Below are 22,848 nucleotides of genomic sequence, written 5' to 3'. Positions count from 1 at the left end.
CTAAAAGAAAAAGAATCGGCTCTTGGAAACGTGGGTTTTTAAAATTATTATTATTTATTATTTATTTACTTATTTATTTATTTAGCTGGGGCGGCTGGGGTGCCAGGAATGTTAGTTTTTGAAATATGGCAAAACTAAATTTTGTAATGTGGATTTTGTAATGTAGTTTTGCCACAAAGGTAAAGAGGTAAAGGGATCCCTGAACATTAGGTCCAGTTGTGGCCGACTCTGGGGTTGCAGCGCTCATCTCGCTTTATTGGCCGAGGGAGCCGGCATACAGCTTCCGGGCCATGTGGCCAGCATGACTAAGCCGCTTCTGGAGAACCAAAGCAGCACACGGAAATGCCGTTTGCCTTCCCGCTGGAGCGGTACCTATTTACCTACTTGCACTTTGACATGCTTTCGAACGGCTAGGTGGGCAGGAGCAGGGACCAAGCAATGGGAGCTCACCCCGTCACAGGGATTCGAACCGCCAACTTTCTGATCGGCAAGGCCTAGGCTCTGTGGTTTAACCCACAGCGCCACCCGCGTCCCTTTGCCACAAAAGGGGCCCACAAAATGTCCACAGCAAGTTGAAGAGGGAGACCTTATAATTTACATAATCTCTAGTCAGAATTGAACTATTGAAATACCTGCTATTTAATATACATATTATCTCAGATTTAATTGATGAAAGTTAATTTTACAGTAGGTGTGAATGATTTATCTTGTGGCTGGTTTCTTTTAATCATTTTTTGCCCAGGCTGGCACATTATGTGACCCATAAGAGCAGCAAAATAGTCAGACTGTACAACAATGATGGGATAAAATCAGGCCAATTCTTTATTGACAGCAGCAGGCAAGGCAAGGGATGGCATGGCATTGGGTCCCAGGATCCGTTCACCATTTCACAATCCCCATGTTGATGGAATGGATCCACTGGGTGTGCATCACTCCAAACCTGTACAACGGGATTCAGCCCATGCTTATAGGGCACAGAATGGGGCATAAAGTGATATGGTGAAAAGCTTGCACAGATAGCAAGAAAACCAGTAAAAAGTGATGCATTTCCCTGACTCTCTGTATAGCAACTGGCTCTTTATGGCAATCATTTCTCTTTGACAAAAAGGGAGAAAAAAATCAGACATTGACATCAAGAGTGCTATCAAACTTTCTACAGTGGCAAAAAGATTCTATAAATGTGGCATTGGGGTATTAACAATCTGTGATGGGAAATGAGAAAAAAAATGTTTTCTTTTCATGATTGTGTTTGAGTATAGATAGCATTATTTTGTCTTTCTGTTAGGATTTAAAATGGCATACTAAAACAAACAATAAGATAAGTAAACATTTTTACTCACTAATGCTGCTTACTTAATTACCTGGGCAGGAAAAAACATGGACAATATCAGAAAAGCATGGCTCATCAACCCATCAAGAAACACAAAGCTCACATAAATGTTTTCTTATCAAGTCAGTGGTGCCAAACTGAATTGTGGATCAGAACACAACTCCTGATTGGATCACAAACTTCTTTGCATTTTGTAATGTGGTTTTGCCACAAAGGGGCCCACTTTATATGCATTTTAATATAATGTGTATTTTGTTTGGAAATGCATTGAAAAGCATTGATAAAATGCATATTTTGAGGAATGCATACATATTGTGTAGATTAATGTATATATAAAGGTGTATCATAACAATGAGTTAGATTTGAACTAACAATCAATGGTTATGACTAAGAGCCATTCATTTCAATGGGTCTACTCAAAGTATAACTTAGCTGAATGGAAGAATGCATATAACCTTTCAAGCACGATTTAGAAAAACATGATGTGCCAAAAGAAATGAAACAGGGTGGACTTAGGCTGATCTAAGCCCCATCCCTAGAGGCTAGACACATAAATCATGAATATTTTTAACAGGTTGCAAAAGCATCACTCTTTGATAAGCTGCCTAACAGCAATGCATACTTTTAATACACCATTAAACAGTGTCACTGGAGAAGTGTTGTCATCTCCATGCTATTGACCAGATCCTCCAACATTGGTTGCATAGGTTCAAAACAGCACCTATTTTCATTTATATGAATATATGAATGTGCTCCAGGGAAGTCTGAGCATGCTCTGTGGCTATGATTAACTGTTGTGGTAGGAGAATAGAAAGCAAATGGAAGGAGAATGAAATTAACTATGCTGTAATATGGCATGGCTGGCTAGCTGGAACTCTAAACAGGACTATCCCACCATGCAACATTCTCTTGCAGGTCCCTTCCTAGTCGGATCATTTCTACAACCTTACCTGACTGGAGAATCAGATTCCGAGCAACACTGAGGGCAGATGTCTTCTCTTGGTTCTTTGCATCCTTCTGCTGGTAACCACAGGAATACTGGCCAGCATTCTTCGGCGATGCATAGACTAGGTATTGAATATATTGAGATGTTGCTTTCTTGGCTGAAACAGGAGCCCCATCTTTACAGAAAAAAAATCTGGTCGGCACAACCTCTGATGGAGCCACACATAGTACTGCGATAATTTCCCCTTCAGGAAACAAAGTTGAATTCCAGAATAAACCAGGAGCAGGAAGTTCACCTAGAGAATGAACGAACAAATGAATGAACGGAAGAAATAAAGAACATAAATTAATGCAGAGAGTAAATGAAAATGTTTTTGCAATGGAGGGTGAACATTTGAGTAATCATGTACAATTAGATTGCTTTATCACCATTATTTTCTTACTGTATCTCTTTTTAGCACTTTTTTCATGGTTGTTTATTGTATACTGCTTTTAATTATTTCTTTTCAAGGAAAGTGGCATGCCAGTGTTCTACTCTGTTTTATTTATTTAAAGCATTTTAATGCCACCTCAATTTTTATTTAGAAATTTGAGGTTGTAAAATCTCAGTTTAATTCTTGATGATGAAACGAAATAGCCCTGATCTTCTTTGATAGTGAACATTTAGCATTCACCATTTGGTTTGAGCAGAGGAACACACACACACACACCAATCTCTGCAATCCTGCACACACTAGTGTACACAGACCAGCGCAGTCTCAAACTCACCTGTAGAAGTGCAAAGCTCTGAATCTTTGTCATCACCCAAACACCAGTGATTTGCAAGCAGAGAACCTGCAATAACATCCAGGCATTATGTTTATAATATGTTTCAACAAGTAAACACAAGGACAGAGCAATGATTTAATAATTCTCCTGACCTGCTATTTTGGCTGCAGCCTTTTTGGACTGGCTTTAGTGTTTTCTAGCATCCCTAGTAATTTCCAATTATGCAAATAATACACATATAGATGAGAGTCAATGTAAAGCCATATAATTGCCAAGTTTCCTATATGCCAGAACACCTCTTATTCTGGTACAGTTGTTTTTTTTCTGTGTGCAAAAGGGTGCATGGTGTTTGAAAGAGATTAAACAAGCATGTGTGAATGCAGAGCTGAGGAGAAATCAATAATATTGTCTTTTCCTATGTGTTGCAGGCTGTTTCTTCTACCAGCACTTCTTTAATTTGTACATTTACGTTATGGTGTGTAACCCAGTCACTCTTAAGCTAAAATCCTTGGTTCTCTTGGAGATAGAACTTGGAGGAGGAGGAGGAGAGGAGGAGGAGGAGGTTAGATGTTTTCATGAAATGTCTTCCACAAGTTGAAGAGGAAGGCCTTATTTCAGTTTATTTTTTAAAATGTATGTTGAAAACAGCTTGGCTATCTGCAGTGCTGGGGGGCAATCCTACCACATAATCTAAAGACATGAGCATCTTAGGATGCAGCAGATTTCTCCCTCAGCTGGGCTCACCATGCAGCTCAGACAAAGATATGCTCATCACAGCTCAGCTAGTTAAACTGAGGGCACTGTAAGTCCTCCAGAAGGCTGTTGCAGGGATGTGGCAAGGAGCAGGTGACTTAGACTGGAACCTAAGCTCATTCAAATCAGCCTTGAGTCCTGGAAACCTCACACATAATAGTATTTTTAAGGCTTGTTTTTCCACTGCCTCACTTAGGCAGAGCAGCAAAATTGTATGATCGCCCACTCCCTGCCCTGCCATCCACCACTGCCAATCTTACTGATCCCCCTCTCACACAGGGACATGCTCCCTCACACGCGCCAGAATTTCCTGGGTGTATGGCAACCCTAACTATGAGTACACACAGTTGTCTCTATTAGAGTTGCAACTCCCCATGTTTATTTTTAGAGTTAAGCCAAAAATTCCTACAAGGCATTTTTCTGAGAACATTTCAAAAATATGTTTTCTATGAGTATGCCTTTTCTCACTGTTTTAGTAAAAGGCCATCTTGAAGCATTTGCTTCTAGTATTTTTCAACACTTTTCTATGCTGTTTCTGTTCCCACCTGCCAGATAGCCTTAGAAATACATTGGTTTCAGGCAATGCGGAAGGATGCAGGATGGGAGCCTGGCTGCCAACTCATTTCCCAATACCGTTAATACACAGAATCAGAGAAAAGGAGATGGAAAATGAAAAGCTGTACTACTTCTGGAATGTTGGGGCATTTCTCCTCCACTTCAAGTAATTACATGGAATTCTCTCACTAGTTTCTCTGTTCACTAGTAGTATGGAGAACTATAAGAGACCATTTGTACATCACTCTCATTACTTAGGAGCCTTTTCTAGAATCCTGCTATTTGTCCATGAAGTGATTTCCAGAAAATGTCAAAGTTCCAATCACTGAACTATTTACCCTTTCCTTTCCTTTTAGGGCAGCATTCATATACATTCACACACACACACAGTCACACAAACACACACACACACACACACACACACACAAACACTATCTTTTTTAAAAAAATACATTTTATTGGCGTTTATAAAGAGAAATACAAAGATTATTGTCAAAATCTATTTTTAAAATCCAAATTAAAACATTAATTCAGAGGGGGGAAAGAATGGAAGAACAAGGAAGAGAAAAAAGAAAAAGAAATAATAAAGGAATTAAAAGAGAAAAAGGGAGAAAAGTTAAGAAGGTAAAGAACTTCTGATTCGTCATCTTACTGCTACATATAAACATCACTCACGATCTCCATAATCGTCAAATCCAAATCTAATTATTTCATTTTCTTTTCCATGCAAAAAGTCTGTGAGAGGTTTCCAATCTTTAGTAAATGTTAACAATGACATTGCTCTGATAAAATATCTCAATTGTGCCATCTCAGCTGAGCCCATTAATTTTAACAATGACTCCACCATTCTTGGTAATGATGAGTTTTTCCATCTTTCTCTCTCATACACACACCCCTAGGAAAGCTCTGAAGGGAATTGTGGAGTTTACTTTCCCCAGATCTTTCAAGAAGTTGACAATATCCATGAATTCCCTTTCCAGTTTCCCAAACTTACAGAGAACCCAGAAGAGATTCATCAGGGCAGAGCAGGAGTTGGCTTCCCAATCTGATGTTTGTCCCCACCTCTGACTCTCAGCTCCTTCTACTTCTCTCACAGACGAGACGAAAATTGTCACGACTTTTGCAGCATGCATGCTTCTATCCCCTCCCCTGGGGAACACCCCCACATGTGGCTGCAACTACGTCTCAAGGATGTATAATGTTACACTTTTCCTTCTGGTGAACTGTTCAACGTATCTATGAACCTCAGGCACATTCATTTAAAGATAATATTTGATGGTCAGAAAGGCAACTTTTCATCTGTTACCCTGTTACCCAGCACCAGAAACCTCTCTGAAAATGAGTCCATTAGTTCACGTGATAGAGAGAAGATCCAGACATGAACTGCTGTGAAAAATTCATTCTAGGGAAATAAATAGGAAATCTCCCCCCGCCCTCCCGCCGCCGCCAGTATTCCGTCAAGATAAAGTGGATGGGACTGCATACCAGCAGCCCATGCCCAAGATGGAGCTAAAGCATGTACACACCCATGCACACAAACCACCCCCTAGGTAACATGGTCTATAAAGAGGGGAGGGTGCCTGGGCTGCATTGTGAGACCTCATGGGCCACGTTTATGCCACAGGGCCTTGATCTCTAGTCTAGCAGTTTCTGATGTTAAAGTGGAAAGAGCAACAGTTTTGTAAGGCAACTGCCCTTGGTCCTTCCTGCTGTCTGGCTACAAGTTTCATCTTATTACAAGGATTTAGCCATTCTAGTCGTATCCCCATTGAAAGGGGTTCCAGTTTCCTTGGAGATGTGGAAGTGGTAATTTCTGTGAGCCTTTAGACTTGTTTGTGTCTTGGGAGGAATGAGGTGTGTAATAATAATGCCTTTGTGGATGAGAACTATTTAGGAGCCAGGAGGAAAGTTGCTAGAGGCTGGATTGGTTTTATACTGGTATTGGGAGCCTCCGGACCATAGGTACACCAAGGCCCATCATGTCTGCTCCTTTGGCTGACCAAATTATGGAAGCCCAGTCCACCCATCCAACACCCGACATCCCCAGCTTGTTTCTGATTTTGACCTTTTAATATGGTTTTTATTATATATATTTATGTATCATTGTTGTAAACCACTCTGATATTTTTGTATGAATATCGATATATAAATATTTTTCTAAATAAATAAAGCCAGGCCTTTAATGGAACAATTGGGAGCTTCACATGGGCCCCCAGTTGTCCCTTTGCTGGAGCAAAGCATGCCTTGCTCAAGGAGAGGGGAGAGGTTCATGCTTCCCAGTGTAGCTCTTTGAAGCTGTGTTGTGCTGTTCCTTTGAGTCCTTCGTTTTGGAGGTTGAAAGGTATGTCATGAAGTGGCTTACAAAACACAGGGCTGCCAACCGCCCTTGCTTTGTGGTTCCCATGTTTCAATAACGTCTGAAGGGATTTTAACAGAATTATGTCATGTGATGGACTGGTGGGTTGCCCGGTCCATTTATCAAAGTTGGCTAATGGGGCTGGACCCCAAAATGTTCTCCACCATGGTCTACCAGCTGAGGGTCCCCATATAATTGCTTTTCTATTTCTCTACTCGTTTACATAGAATGTGGTCTTTGTAAACATAGCACACACCGGGTGGATAACATATTATAGAAATATGGCACAATACAAAGCAACGCAATAACTAAACAATTTATTTGACAGAAATACAAATAATATTTTAAAACATAGGCATGTTAAAATAAGCAGAAAATAATATAAATCCCAGTAGATAAAAGGCTATCCATTGAAGATGATCATTAATACTATGCAGACACCTTTGCTGTATTGCTTTCAATACCTGCTGTAAAAACTTCTGGCAAGCTAACCAGACATCATGAACCTAAGCCATTTATTGGAACCTTAAAGGTCAAAACCAGTACTTGAACTGGGCTTAGTAAAATACTGGAAACATTATTGTAAGTGAATAAATGCATGAGAGAAGGAGGACAGACAAAGCACAGTCTGGAGGTATTTATTTTTTTCTTCCAATGGGATTTCCTAGTTTCTAGGTCCAGCCAAGGAGCAATTATACTTCTCCATGAAATAGGTGATGATTGGTGCTGAGACCAGGAGAAGAAGCACCAATGAGGAGCAGAGAATCCAAACATAGGGAGATATTGTCTGACCTGCATTCAATAGAAAAAGATCAGAAAGGTTTGGGTGTCTATTCAGATATGACCAGCGGCAGGGAGATAAATCAACAAATAGACATTAGCAAGTTCCCTATGGTTTGATTCTTGTTGGAAGAATGTACAAGTGTATCATAGCACTTTTCCTACTCTGATTATATACTCCTATTGATTCTCTCAAATACTATCAATCAATCACTTTTTATTGTACATAGCTAAAGGCCTTTACAATGGACAACAGAGAATAAAAGGAAATGTTCATCTAAAATCATACACGTAACCTGTAGCAGTTTGCAACATATAATAAAATAGTAAAAGAAAAACAATCTGCTCAGTTTTCAACTATGCCTATTTCCTGTATACTCCATTCTATCCACCCTATGAAGGTGTTTTAGAGAAGGGGAGAACAAGAGGAAAAAGTTGACAAGTTTGGTGTTCGCTCAAAATGTCCACAACAAGGTGAAGAGGGAGACCTTATCATTTACATAGTCTCCAGTCATAAATGAACTATTGAAATACCTGCAGTATAACATATATATTATCTGAGGCTTAAAACTCTTGTTATTGATTAAAGTTAATCTTATAGTGGGTGTGAATGATCTATCTTGTGGCTGGTTTCTTTTAATCATTCTTTGCCCCATGTTGATGGAATGGATCCACTGGGTGTGCATCACTCCAAACTTACTGGACACAGAATGGGGCATAAAATGATATGGTGAAAAGCTTGCACAGATAGCAGGAAACCCAGTAAGGTGTACTGCATTTCCCTGACTCTCTGTCTAGCCAACTGGCTCTTGATTGAGGGCAGTCATTTGTCCTTGTCAAAAAAGGAGAGAAACTTTAATTTATTTTTTGTTTTGGGGGGAGGCTGGGGTGTCAGGAATTTTTGAAATATGGCAAGACTAAATCAGGCAGAACTGCTTCCTCATATCTTTTGAATAAATAAACCACTTTTCTCTGTATACTGAACTGGCTCAATTGATGGCAATAATTGGTCAAAAAAGGGGGGGGACAAAGATTGACATCAAGAGTGCTATCAGACTTTTTACAGTAGTAAAAAGATTCTATTAATGTGGTCTCAGGGTATTAATGGTCTCTGTTGGGAAATGATAAAAAAGTTTTCTTTTTGTGATTGTGTTTGAGTATAAATTGAATTATTTTGTTTCTGTGCTAAGATTTAAAATGACATACTAAAACAAACAATAAGATAATTTTTTTGCCTACTTAGCATTGGAAGGACAATTACCTGGTCATGAAAAAACATGGACAATATCAGAAAAGCATGGCTCATCAACCCATCTAGAACAGCAAAGGGTAAGAAATGGTTTATCTCTCCCCTGTTGATCAGAAAACTCCTTGTTGATTCACAAAGTTCTCTGGATTTTGTAATGTTGTTTTGCCACAAGTGCCCACAGAAATATTTATTTTAACATATCGTGTATTTTATTAGGAAATCTATTGAAAAGTATTGTAAAAATACATATTTTGAGGAATGCATACAAATGGTGTCATTTAATGTATATATAAAGGTGCATCATAACAGTGGATTTGTTTCAAACTAAATCATAGGTAGGCCCACTGAAATCAATGGTTGTGTCAGGGAACTGCTATCACCTCAGAGGTGAGAGGTGGAATGGCAGTTGTGTTTCAGGGAGCCTCCAAAGATCTCGCGAAGCAGTTCTTCCTCTGATGAGGAGGGAAGCCCCTTCTCCAGTGGGGAAGGAACGCAGGGATCAGAAGATGCTAGGGAGAGCCCCAACACCAAGCCTGAGCAAAGCGGAGGGGAGGCAAGTCCCCCTTTGCCAACTCTGCACAGTAGGTTTGTGCACAGAGAGGGGAAGCGAAGGATGGGGGTCACACAACTGTTATGCTGGGGAGGGTATAAGGACTGTCCACTCCCAGATTTTGCTAGCGACTGAGCAGACATGGACTTGCGACTCTCTGCACTGTAAATAGTTTTGTACAGTTAATAAAACCTGGAAAAGACAGGTTGGAGTCTTGCCTGTTTGCTCTCGAGCAACCACATAACAGGTTGCAACTAACTAGGATCTATTAATTCCATCGGGCCTACTCAAAGTATAACTTAGTTCGATAGAACAACACCTGTAACTTTTTATGCATTCTTTAGCAACGTATGCAGTGCCAGCAGAAATTAAACGGAATGGACTTGAGCTAATCTAAGTCCCATCCATAAAGGCCAGACACATAAACCAGGCACATGAATATTTTTCATACGTTGTATGTAAACCGATGAAAAACACTGTAAGGTTGAATCTCAAAAGCAGACCAGGGAGGACTGAACATGCTCTGTAGCTTTGAAATACTGATTAATTGTTGTGATTAGGGAATAGAAACCAAATGGATGGAGAATGAAATTAACTATGCTGGAATATGTTACGGCTGGCTAGCTGGAACTCTGAACAGAACTATCCCACCATACAACATTCTCTTGCAGGGATCTTTCTAGATGGAGCATTTCTACAACCTTACCTGACTGGAGAATCAGATTCTGAGCAATACTGAGAGCAGATGTCTTCACTTCATTCTTTGCATCCTTCTGCTGGTAACCACAGGAATAGTAGCCAGCATTATTCGGCAATGCATAGACTATGTATCGAGCATATTGAGATGTTGCTTTCTTGAATGAAACAGGAGCCCCATCTTTACAGAAAAAAAATCTGGTCGGCACAACCTCTGATGGAGCCACACATAGTGCTATGATAATGTCCCCTTCATGAACCAAAGTTGCATTCAAGAATAAATCAGGAGCAGGAAGTTCACCTAGAGAATGAACAGAAGAAATAAAGAAAGAGCATAAATGAATACAGAGAGTATGTGAAAATGTTTTTGCAATAGAGAGTGAACATTTGAGTAATCATGTGGAATTAGATTGCTTTATAACCTTTATTTTTGTCTTACTGTATTTCTTTTTAAGCACTGTTTTCCCCCCATAATTGTTTGTTGTATACTGCCTTTATTTATTTCTTTTCGGGGAAAGTGCATGCAATGTTCTATTCTGTTTTATTTATTTAAAGCATTTTAATGCCACCTCCGTTTTTATTTAGACATTTGGGGTTGTAAACTCTCATGAAGAAAGAAAGAAAGAAAGAAAGAAAGAAAGAAAGAAAGAAAGAAAGAAAGAAAGAAAGAAAGGCATAAGTGAATGCAGAGAGCAAGTGAAAACTTAATTGCAATGGAGGACAAATATCTGAGCAGTCCTGTGAAAGTATATAAATTGCTTTATCGGCATTACAGTGGTACCTCGAGTTACAAACACTTCAGGTTACAAACTCCGCTAACCTGGAAAAGTTACCTCAAGTTGAGAACTTTGCCCCAGGATGAGAACAGAAATCATGTGCTGGCGGCACAGTGGCATCAAGAGGCTTCATTAGCGAAAGTACGCCTCTAGTTAAGAACAGTTTCAGATTAAGAACAGACCTCTGCAATGAATTAAGTTCGTAACTAGAGGTACTACTGTATTTTCTTTCTCACTGCTTTGCCTTCCTAGCACTTCTCTTTGTGCTCTTTTATATTGCATCTTAACATGTTTATTAGTTGTACACACATGCACAATCCTGCAGTTCTTTACATACTTACCGGTATACACAGGCTTCACAGACTCAAACTCACCTGTCGAAGTGCAAAGTTCTGAATCTTGGTCATCACCCACACACCAGCGATTTGCAAGCAGAGCACCTGCAATGACATTCATGCAATATGTTAACACTATGTTTTAACATGAAATAACAAGGGCAGAGCAATGATTTAAGAATTCTCCTAACCTACAGTTTTTACTTCAGCTTTTTTTGGAGTGGCTTAAGTGTTTTCTAACAAACTCTGGAAATTTCTAATAACCATATTTGTGAATTCCCTTCCCAGTTTCCCAAACTTACAGAGAATCCAGAAGAGATTCATCAGGGCAGAGCAGGAGTTGGCTTGTCAATCTGACGTGCCACTCTTGACTCTCAAATTCTTCTACTTCTCTCACAGACGAGATGGAAATGATCAGGACATTTGCAGCATGCATGTTTCTGTCCCCTCCCCCAGGGCACACCCTCAGATGTGGCTGCAGCTACAAGTCAATGATGTATAATGTTTACACCATTCCTTCTGGTGAACTATTCAATGTACAGTGGTACCTCGGGTTATAGACGCTTCAGATTACAGACTCTGCTAACCCAGAAATAGTACCTCGGGTTAAGAACTTTGCTTCAGGATGAGAACAGAAATCATGTGGCAGCAGCTAGAGGCCCCATTAGCTAAAATGGTACCTCAGGTTAAGAACGGACCTCCAGAACAAATTCAGTTCTTAACCCAAGGTACCACAGTATCTCTGACCCTCAGGCACATTCACTTAGAGAATATTTGATGGTCAGAAAGGCAGCTTTTCATCTGTTATCCCATTTAACCCCCCCCCCCCCACCAGAAACCCCTCTGAAAATGAGTAAATTAGTTCACATGATAGAGAGAAGAGTCAGACATTAATTGTGGTTGAAAATTCCTTCTAAGGATATAAAAAGAAAACATTTTTCCAGGATAAAATGAACGGGGCTTCACCCCAGCAGCTAATGCCCAAGATACATACCCATGTACACAAACCACCCCCATGTAGCATGGCCACCCCCATGCCACAGGGCCTCAATCCCTATTCTAGCAGTTTCTACTGTGAAACTGGGTAGAGCAAGTCCGTTCACTCTTTTGGCGTGGCAGCATTGCGCGACAGCAGAGGCTTCACTAAGGCCTCAACAAGGGAATTGTGACATCAGTGCCCCATCCAAATAGGTGGCGGAGGCATAAGCTCTCACCACCTATCAAGAGTCAAACCCTGGCCTGCACCCCGGATAGGCAAATGGTGATGCAGGCTCGGACATGGGCTGGGCCAGGGGGGCAGAACCAATGGAGCAGGCAGGCTTCCCTTGGGTCTGGTCCCTGGTCATTTAAACAGCCCTCACCTGGAGCCCTACCTGCTTTTCCTTTGTCGGGTTCTATCTGCCCTTTTTGACCTCGTGACCATGCCTGCACCTTCCAGCCCCCCCCCCCGCCTGAGATCATTGCCGTTTGTTTCGCCTTGCCTCATCAGAGGAAAATCACATTTGAGCTGAAATCACTTTAAGCTGAACCAATTGTGAAGTCATTAGCTGCGAGGCTTGCTCTGCCCGGTCTGCTGGCTTCACAAGCAGCAGAGAGTGGTGCCGGAGCGATCATCAGTGGTGTGGAGAGTGGCAGCAGTGGCATGTGCACTTGGGCTTCAGGGTAGCAGTGGTGTAATTATTTTGGCCAAGGAGCAACAGCGGCTCAATCATCCTCAGCTAGTGAAGTCTCCATTGTGCCATCTTTGAGTGTTCAGCCCATGAGCTCAGCTGGCAGTAGTGGCGCTACTTGCCTTATCAAAGCAGGTGATTGGCGGTAAACAAGAAACAAGAAGAAAGTGTCCTGCGATCGATCAGTGCCATTTTAGATGTTTTGATTTTTTGTTAATGACTTCTTGGAGTTTTATAGTATATTTAGTCATATGTTGTTGTTTAGTCGTTTAGTCGTGTCCGACTCTTCGTGACCCCATGGACCAGAGCACGCCAGGCACTCCTGTCTTCCACTGCCTCCCGCAGTTTGGTCAAACTCATGTTGGTAGCTTCAAGAACACTGTCCAACCATCTCATCCTCTGTCGTCCCCTTCTCCTTGTGCCCTCCATCTTTCCCAACATCAGGGTCTTTTCCAGGGAGTCTTCTCTTCTCATAAGGTGGCCAAAGTATTGGAGCCTCAGCTTCACGATCTTTCCTTCCAGTGAGCACTCAGGGCTGATTTCCTTAAGAATAGATAGGTTTGATCTTCTTGCAGTCCATGGGACTCTCAAGAGTCTCCTCCAGCACCATAATTCAAAAGCATCAGTTCTTCGGCAATCAGCCTTCTTGATGGTCCAGCTCTCGCTTCCATACATCACTACTGGGAAAACCATAGCTAACTCTGCAGACCTTTGTTGGCAAGGTGATGTCTCTGCCTTTTAAGATGCTGCCTAGGTTTGTTATTGCTTTTCTCCCAAGAAGCAGGCGTCTTTTAATTTCGTGGCTGCTGTTACCATCTGCAGTGATCATGGAGCCCAAGAAAGTAAAATCTCTCATTGCCTCCATTTCTTCCCCACCTATTTACCAGGAGGTGATGGACCCATTGGCCATGATCTTTGTTTTTTTTTTTTATGTTGAGCTTCAGACCATATTTTGCGCTCTCCTCTTTCACCCTGAATAAAAGGTTCTTTAATTCCTCCTTACTTTCTGCCATCAAGGTTGTGTCATCTGCATATCTGAGTTTGTTGATATTTCTTCCGGCAATCTTAATTCCGGCTAGGGATTCATCCAACCCAGCCTTTTGCATGATGAATTCTGCATATAAGTTAAATAAGCAGGGAAACAATATACAGCCTTGTCGTGCTCCTTTCCCAATTTTGAATCAGTCAGTTGTTCAATATCCCATTCTAACTGTAGCTTCTTGTCCCACATAGAGATTTCTCAGGAGACAGATGAGATGATCAGGCACAGTGGTGCCTCGCAAGACGAAATTAATTCGTTCCGCAAGTTTTTCCGTCTTGCAAGTTTTTCGTCTTGCGAAGCACGGTTTCCCATAGGAATGCATTGAAAATCAATCAATGTGTTCCTATGGAAACCGCCTTCAGACCAGGTCCGGGGACAGTCTGTCCCCCGACCTCTTCTGAAGGCTGGGGGGGGGGACAAGGGCTTTTCTTCCCATCCCCAGCATTTTAAAAAAAACCGGGACAGCAGAGGACTTCTCCGCTGTCCTGGGGTTTTTTAAAATGCTGGCGAGCGGCAGCGCTGCCGCCCGCCAGCATTTTAAGATCGCCCCGGACAGCGGAGAAGTCCTCCGCTGTCCCGGGTTTTTTTAAAATGCTGGCGGGCGGCAGCAAAAGTTTCGCTGCCGCCCGCCAGCATTTTAAGATCGCCCCGGACAGCGGACTTCTCCGCTGTCCCGGGGCAATTTTAAAGCCCCCGGGAAGGCAGGCGGGGGGGAGCAAAGACTTTCGCCCCCCGCCAGCCTTCAGAAGAGGTCTAGGACCTCTTCTGAAGGCCGGGGGGGCGAAAGTCTTTGCTCCCCCCCCCGCCTGCCTTCAAAAGCCGTCCGGGATAGCGGGAAGCGCTTCCCTGCTATCCCGGACCGCTTTTAAAATGCTGGCGGTGGGGAGCAAAGCCTTTCGGCCCCCGCCGGCCTTCCTGGACCTCTTCTGAGGGCCGGAGGGGGGGGGGAAAGGCTTTGCTCCCCACCTCCAGCATTTAAAAGAGGTCCCCGGAGATTTCCCTATGGGCTTTCTTCTTGCGAAGCAAGCCCATAGGGAAATTCGTTTTGCGAAGCAACTCGCAAACGGAAAACCCTTTCGTCTTGTGGGTTTTCCGTCTTGCGAGGCATTCGTCTTGCGGGGCACCACTGCACTCCCATTTCTTTTGGAACTTGCCATAGTTTGCTGTGGTCAACACAGTCAAAGGCTTTTGCATAGTCAGTGAAGCAGAAGTAGATGTTTTTCTAGAACTCTCCAGCTTTTCCATAATCCAGCGCATGTTTGCAATTTGGTCTCTGGTTCCTCTGCCTCTTCTAAATCCAGCTTGCACTTCTGGGAGTTCTCGGTCCACATACTGCTTGAGCCTTCCTTGTAGAATTTTAAGCATAACCTTGCTAGCGTGTGAAATGAGTGCAATTGTGCGGTAGTTGGAGCATTCTTTGGCACTGCCCTTCTTTGGGATTGGGATGTAGCCTGATCTTCTCCAATCCTCTGGCCACTGCTGAGTTTTCCAAACTTGCTGGCATATTGAGTGTAGCACCTTAACAGCATCATCTTTTAAAAATTTAAATAGTTCAGCTGGAATATCATCACTTCCACTGGCCTTGTTATTAGCAGTGCTTTCTAAGGCCCATTTGAGTTCACTCTCCAGGATGACTGGCTCAAGGTCAGCAACCACACTACCTGGGGTGTACGAGCCATCCATATCTTTCTGGTATAATTCCTCTGTGTATTCTTGCCACCTCTTCTTGATGTCTTCTGCTCCTGTTAGGTCCTTACCACTTTTGTCCTTTATTATGGTAATCTTTGTATGAAATGTTCCTTTCATTTAGTTGTATAGTGCTATACAAATATTTTTATAAATAAGTAAATAATAAAACAATACATTGCCATTTATTATTGTCATCTGAAGTTTTATCTCTCATTATTTATGGGCTCTGTAACTTCAGAACTGGAGAGTTAACTATTCCAATACGGTTTAATGAAGAGGAAACTGGCAAAAGAGGTGGGGGAAAATTGTTGAAGAAGAAGGATGGTTGTTCTCATATTGGTAACAGGATTTGACTGATTTCTATCTATGGCACTACAAATAAGGTTTTTAAACACCAGTAATGGCTAAAAGTATGAACAAATTAGCCGTGGAAAAAAATGGATTTTAAAAACAGTTTTTCTTGCTAGAATGCCCAGCACTATTCCCACTACTTTGCCCTCCATGGGAAGTGTATTGGCTTGTCACTGCCAATTATCACTACATTGAGATACCTTCCAATAACTCTCTGAAACAAAGTACATAATTATGGAATTATGGAACTCAATGAGTTTCGGGGGGGGGGTAGAGATTACCAGTGGCTATCACTTGTTATTCTTGCAAAGGATTATTGCATCTGAACCAGGAAGCTGCATCCTGATTCTTTTTCATACATAAGAAGAAAGGGGGGCCATTCAGAATACCAGTGTGTGCTTCTCTATGAGTATGTGTTTTACCCATAGTGAATTGAGCAGAACAGAAGGTGAGAGGTAGCAGGGTGCCAAATTATGGGTTCACACAGGGTGCTGCCAACATTTGAAAGATCAAAGTCTGCCCATGGGTCCAAGGAAGGGCTTCTTGGCATTTTTAATTTAACAATTCTAAAATTGTTGTTGTTGTTCAAAATATAGTAATCAAATTAATAGAATTTACTATGAGTTTCCTTGTGGAACAATATACAACATTTATGCAGTCACTGAAATTTAGTTTCCCTATTTATACATGCTTACGAGGAACAACTAGGCTTTGAAACATTTTTATGTTTTAAATTATATTTTATTAAGTTTCAACATTTTTAACATATACAGTCAAAACACAGTTTCATGTTTTATTTTTGTTGTCATCCCACGCATTTTCCATGGCGTTGTTGTTTCTCTCCTCCTGCTGCACCCTATCTTCTACCTATCAAATCATAACCACAATATTATAATCTAATCTATTATATTTCTAATCCAATTTTGAAATCTGTTTTTCTTTTCCTTCAAGAAAAATCTTTTCAAAATCAGAACTTCATTCTATAAACACATTTTTAAATAACTCATTAATTTCATAATATTGAAACCAATCCATTACCCATTCTATGATTTCTTCAAACTTTTTCAATTTGCATACATTTCCAGAAAAATACAGTATGTCTCTATATCTTCCCCAATTCTCCATCATATTAAGTTTCTTTTGTGTACTAGTTTCTACAGGGGATAGCCATAAAGATGTTTCCCTTCCAAGTAGATCTTGGTATCTTGTCCACATTCCATAGGCTTTGAATTCTTTCTGCTTCTTAGATGTGGGAACATGATGGAATTTATTGATGCCATTGTGTCTACTCTGTTTCTCTCTTTTTTTGCCACCTGGATTTAAACCACTATCCTGGCTAAACGAAAGGGCTTCACTAATTCTGAGCTATTCCAGGGCTAGCTGGTATACTTTCCCATTCTGTACCCACAATCAGTCTTCCAAATTCAGTGGAAGAATCCTTAGTGGAGAACTATCTAGCTCTGCAGTCACAGATCCTGTGGAGAAGAAGGGATAAAGCTCCCCAACATCAAGTGTTTTATAAGTGTGCAATTTCCTTTTACAACAGACATCATAAAAAGATAAGCTTCCAGCTGATTTATCTAGGAAGATTCCTAATCTTTTAAGCTTTCTGTTCACTTTCAGGCGGGTCCATGGCTCTGTCCGAGCCCAGTAATCTTTTCCATCATCACATCCTATGACCCAGTAGCCATTCTCAGGACACAGGGTGATCTCCCCCTTTCTAGAAGCAGTTGCAGAGGCAACTCCCAAGTCCCAGGTTTTCTTCTGACCAATCTCCATCTCCCAGTAATGTTTGCCTTCTGAAAATCCACATTCTGCCAGAATGAATGTGCGGGAGTCAAACCGCTTTTCCCAGTCAGAAACCTTAGAAACATTCCCTGTGTTCCAAACACTTTTGCCATCTTCAGACACTTTTAGCTTTGGGTGAGCTGTCCTGGGATCCAAGATCACATCAACTGCAACAAAAAGAAAGGCCTTGATTCAAAGGCACAGACTTAAATGAACCGTATAAATTAATGTATAAATTAAGTAAGGCGGTCTGTGGGCATCTCTCTTTTAAGTCACCCATCTGTGGACTATACTCTCATCTGTCTGCTGGACAGCTGCATATTCCTGCCTTGCAAAGAGTTGGACCAGCTGATCCTCAGGGTCCCTTGCAACTCTATGAATCTATGATATGATGACTAATACAAATTTCTATCCAAGCTTTCTGCATTGCATGATTCACCCTCTCTCTACAACAATTCTTCTATGTTCCTCAACATATCTCCTTATGCTTTAGCCATCTGCAACATGTTTAATGTGCTAAGCACATTCTTGTCACATTAATGATGGGTCATCCTCACTTTTGCATGTGCTTACCTATCAATCCATTTCCACATTGATCTACCCTTCCTGTATACCTATTGTATAAACACATTGTCTAAAGTATTTCCCCCTCAAAATGTGCATTTCAAAATGTTTGTGCTTTTCTTGAGCCAAACAATACTGGATAAGTAAATTATTCCAGTAGGTATGGATCTGGATTACAACTACCATCAGCCCCAAACAGTATGACCAAAGCAAGGGATGATGGGATTTGCAGTCAAGCACCATCTGGCAGCACACAGGTTGAGCTACCCATTACAGGATGACTGGAAGAAGCCCAAGTCAACAAACAGCAGTTTGCAGAAGTTGCTGGTTTCTCTCCAATATCCATTCTGTTTGCACATGATTTTGCATTCTCCTCACCTCTGTAGAAGCGGGCATCTGAGAATTCTGTGAATAAAGGAATGAACATAAAGGTTTCATTGACAAGAACATGATGGATACTTCTACTCATTCTACAACCTAATCAATCAATGCCATGGGTTGGATCCAGATTTAACAATGCTTAGAACATACTGTTTGAAATCAGTTGGGTTTAACTTAGTTTCGACTCAATTACATCTTTTTGATTTCAATAGGTCTTTGCTATGTATGACCCAAGCCTTCTTCCGCTGTGGTAAAAGTGTGTGGTGGGTCAGGAGGTGCATGTGTAAGCCCCACGCCCCACATCCTTATGTTCATTGGCTCCTATCTGATCTTGATGCAATGAGTGTGAATGTCTAAAGGGGGCTTTAACCTGCTTTCAGCTGAACATACATGGAAGCTTTAGTGTGAGAACCCTGGCGGAATCGGATCGTGTTTAATTAAATGCTCAAAGAAGCTGTTTTCATACCTTTTTCACCCCATGAACTAAGGTCTGGAAGATCCTGTATGTAAATGGATATTGTGGGTGGGTGGATTTAATAAACTACCCTTTGTCAAAAGACCACAATCAAAACAACTATTATAATAAATATTTCATTAAAAATATATATTCTAAAAGCATAAGTTAGTATCTACTCATCTCAGGCACAACTATAAAGCATAATATTACATATTTCTAAGATGAGGAAAATGCAGCACTGATAGCTTTTTCAGATATGATATGAAATGGAATGGAATTTAGCAGCTGCTAAATTCTCCTTATGTCCAAATCTGAAGAAAATTGTCTCCTCTTTGGAACACACCCTTTTTGATTAATTCCTGGACTAAGTGCAAAGAAACAGGGAAATGAAGTGGTTATGGCACGTGTGGTATTTTTATGATTCAGGAATATATATTTTTGCAATACATATACAAAATGTTAGACTACTTGCCTTTTTCGATCTTCAAGGTTTCTGCAAAAGAAAATTAAAAAAGAAAAACAAATTCCAAGAAAATCAGTTTGTTATCTAGAATTAGTAACAAATATTTGTACCCAAAGGACCCTTCCACAGATGGAAGTCTTCTTCTGTCAAATGTCTAATTTATGTTTTGAATTTTGTATATTGTATATTTTATTGTTGTAAGATGCTTTGATACCTCTATGGGATATGCATTTTATAATAAATAGGATATTCATTCCATCAGAGGAAGGGAACCTTTGGTTCAGGTTGAGTCAAAATGGAAGGGATTGCGGGGAGGAGGGTAAAGGGAGAAATATTTTAAGTGGGTACATTGCTTGCATCGGTGCTTTTTTCTTGAGGCTTCGGTGTCAAAAGCATCTCTTCTCTGATTTATAGAGATGGAGAGCACTCCTAGCTGCCATGTCAAGACCAAGTATTGCTGTTTGGCAATGCCACAACATTTATTGCACAGATCAAAACCAATCTAGACACTTTATGCCCCTATTTTCATCAGAGAAATGTTGGAGGGTATTATATAGTTCTGGGGCATGTTCAAAGTTCTAGCAGACCCAAGCTGCTCAGTAACCCTCCCACCCCACCCACATCCATAGGATGGCAAAATGGAGGAAGTCATTTGGATTCTGCAAGTTCAAAAACTGAAAGATTTTGGAAGACTTACCAAGCCTTTCCTTTAATTCATCTGCACAGGGAGGGGGGTAGAAAAAAAGAAAGAATTACATTTTTTTCCCCGATTTATAGAGACACAGAACACTCCTAGCTGCCATGTCAAGACCAAGTATGGCTGTTTGGCAATGACACAATATTCATTGCACAGATCAAAACCAAACTAGACATTTGATGCCCCTATTTTCATCAGAGAAATGTTGGAGGGTATTATATAGTTCTGGGGCATGTTCAAAGTTCTAGCAGACCCAAGCTGTTCAGTAAACACATATGGGATGGCAAAATGGAGGAAGTCACTTGAATTCTGCATGTTCAAGAACGGAAAGATTTTGCAAAACTTACTATTCTCTGCTACTAATTTATCTGCGAAAGAAGCGGGGGGAGAAAACAAAGAAAGAATTACTTTTCTTTTCTGATTTATAGAGACAGAGAGCACTACTAGCTGCCATTTCTCCTCAGCAGGTTATGACAATATCACTATGTCAAGGCCAAGAATGACTGCTTGGCAATGACACAGCATTTGTTGCACAGAACAAAACCAAACTAGGCACGTAGTTCTGGGGCATCCACAAAGTTCCAGCAGACCAAGCTTCCCCCCCCCAACACACACATACCTCCCACCACATTGGATGGCAAAATGGAGAAAGTCATTTGTATTTACATGTTCAAACCTGAACAATTTTGCAAGACTTATCATTTATTGCCTTTAATTCATTTGGAAAAGGAGGGGGCAGGGAGAGAAAAGAAAAAAATTACATTTCCTCCACACAGGAATAAAAAGTGAAATGCACTAAAAGCAATACATTGTGAGAACTGGGAGCCATTCAAAATCAGGGTGCCTGTGAGATATCAGGATTTATGGAAAGACACTTTGGTGGAATCTACACGCATATAAAAAGCGTTCCAAAAATGACTTTAAAAGCATTTTTAAAAATACATTGAATTTTCCATAAGGCTCACAATTGCCATCTAGCGTCACATTGGATATTGCACTTAAAACACACTTAAAATATTTTATTAGCAGCTTTTTATAAGAAACCAATATCCCTGGGCATGTCAGGTCTTGATGGTATTTCATTTAAAAAATCATATATTTTCATGCAAACCCCCACCACCACCGTAGCCTCTCATATATAACATGCAAAATTCCCCTGCAGAGAGGTACATCCTCAAAACCCAGTACTCTGAGAAGGTCTAGCTATATTGAATTCAATGTGCATGGAGGCAGGAGCTCCACACACTCTCTGGCCATACTTATAAAAAGAAGAAAAGAAGAGGTGGAGGAGGACTATCTATTTCTGAAATATCATGAAGCACAATATTAGAGTAACTCAATCAGGATATTCACCTTACATTTCTTACATTTCTCTGGAAAAACAAGAATACAAATACAGAAAGGTATTATTACTTTATTTTTTAAAGCAGGTGTTTTACATAGGAGCCTAAGTGCAGAAGAGGAAAGGGAGCAGCATTTCTCCCAAAGGACAGGTAAATCTCCTATTCCTTCCCTCAGCCTTGCCCCAGCCTGGCTCAAAATGAGGAGTGTGCAGCTGCACAGCTACAAGCCCTCAGTCAGACTGGACTTGGGAATTCATAAAGCTGAAGAAAACAAGCCGGCCTGTGGTTTGCTTGTCTTCAATATGCAGCAGAAGCAAGAGAGGCAGTTCAGCTGGGAGGATAATATGTCCTGTGCAGTACACCATCCGATTCCCTCCACAAAAGTTCCTTTCATTGGCAAGGGGAAATTCCCTCATCACCACTAAAATGCCTGAGAGGACTTGGGTTCAGAAGGTGTACTGTGACGCACAACGTTGGTCTGGGGAGATTGGATCAAGTGCATCTGAATCATTGCCTGCTCGCCCCCAGCCCCCTTCCCAAGCACAACAATTCCTCTGCCTTCTTTTTTGCAAAACCGGGTCCTTCGAAGTATGAGTCATTGATACATTTTAAAAATCATAGAAACAATGGATGACACTGAAATATCCTGAAGCACAGCATTAGACTTTCTCAAGCAGTACAATGAAGAATTAGGAAAACATATGAGACGAAATGAGTGACTAAGATGTGAGGACAAGCTACACAACTGAAAATCCATATAGGTCCTATGTTGCTTTAAGTACATGCTAGATGCAAAACCCACAGTGCTGCTCCCCTTGACACACACACACATGGACCCCTTGTTCTTTGTCACTGCCAGGCATCCACCCCCTGGTGCTCCCCACTGCTGGCGGTTCATTTCCTCCTTCTCCACTGCAGCCATGTCCCTCCTATGTATATATTGCAAACTGTTATTATTACATATAAACTCTTATACTAAATTATTTCACTGCCCCAAGAACAATGAAGGATTCATCAGCACAACATCCAGCAAAGTTATTGCAACAGGAGTTCATCAGAATGTATTGTGCTATTATTTGTTTAGCAGTCAATAGGTGGGCCTGTTCCCCATGCTCTTTATTCTACTAGGAACATGGATTTGTTTATTTCATTTTCTATTTTTTAAATAATTTTTATTAAAGATTTTCTTGGGTTATAAAAGTAGGTACATTGTCTCTATTTTCAGTTCGTAGACTCATTTTGAAATATATATCCACCCTTCCTCCCAAATGCCTATCTGGAGATCGGGAAGGGAGAGAAAACCCCACGGG

At 41.0% G+C, this 22,848-nt stretch overlaps 1 protein-coding gene and 1 pseudogene across 6 annotated transcripts in view; both read right to left on the bottom strand.

Moving 5' to 3' along the window:
* The window catches only part of LOC309327596 (uncharacterized protein), a 63,100-nt gene that overhangs the window by 4,417 nt on the left and 35,835 nt on the right, over positions 1-22,848 (bottom strand). The window contains exons 1-3 of one of the 5 annotated variants that reach the window (XM_081836921.1): positions 11,396-11,453; positions 3,044-3,109; positions 2,281-2,571 (exon numbers count right to left, since the gene is read on the bottom strand). The exons of 3 other annotated variants lie outside the window; for them this stretch is intronic. In XM_081836921.1, the coding sequence (XP_081693047.1) occupies positions 2,281-2,571; positions 3,044-3,109; positions 11,396-11,417 (379 nt within the window). In that variant the 5' untranslated portion in view covers positions 11,418-11,453. Of the gene's footprint in view, positions 1-2,280; positions 2,572-3,043; positions 3,110-5,345; positions 5,432-11,395; positions 11,454-22,848 lie in introns of those variants that run through there. One more of the 5 variants, XM_081836919.1, reaches the window with a different exon arrangement.
* LOC309327599 (E3 ubiquitin-protein ligase TRIM39 pseudogene) overlaps positions 16,490-22,848 on the bottom strand; it is a 47,073-nt pseudogene continuing 40,714 nt past the window's right edge. Inside the window, exons 4-5 of the transcript XR_014161588.1 lie at positions 18,576-18,602; positions 16,490-17,800 (exon numbers count right to left, since the gene is read on the bottom strand). The product of XR_014161588.1 is annotated as an E3 ubiquitin-protein ligase TRIM39 pseudogene (transcript). The remainder of the gene's footprint in view (positions 17,801-18,575; positions 18,603-22,848) is intronic.

Source organism: Podarcis erhardii, assembly GCF_964252035.2.
Source record: "Podarcis erhardii genome assembly, chromosome: 13".
Taxonomy (NCBI): Eukaryota; Metazoa; Chordata; class Lepidosauria; order Squamata; family Lacertidae; genus Podarcis; species Podarcis erhardii.
The sequence above is the reverse complement of the archived record's forward strand: the minus strand, read 5'-3'. Positions and strand labels throughout refer to the sequence as shown.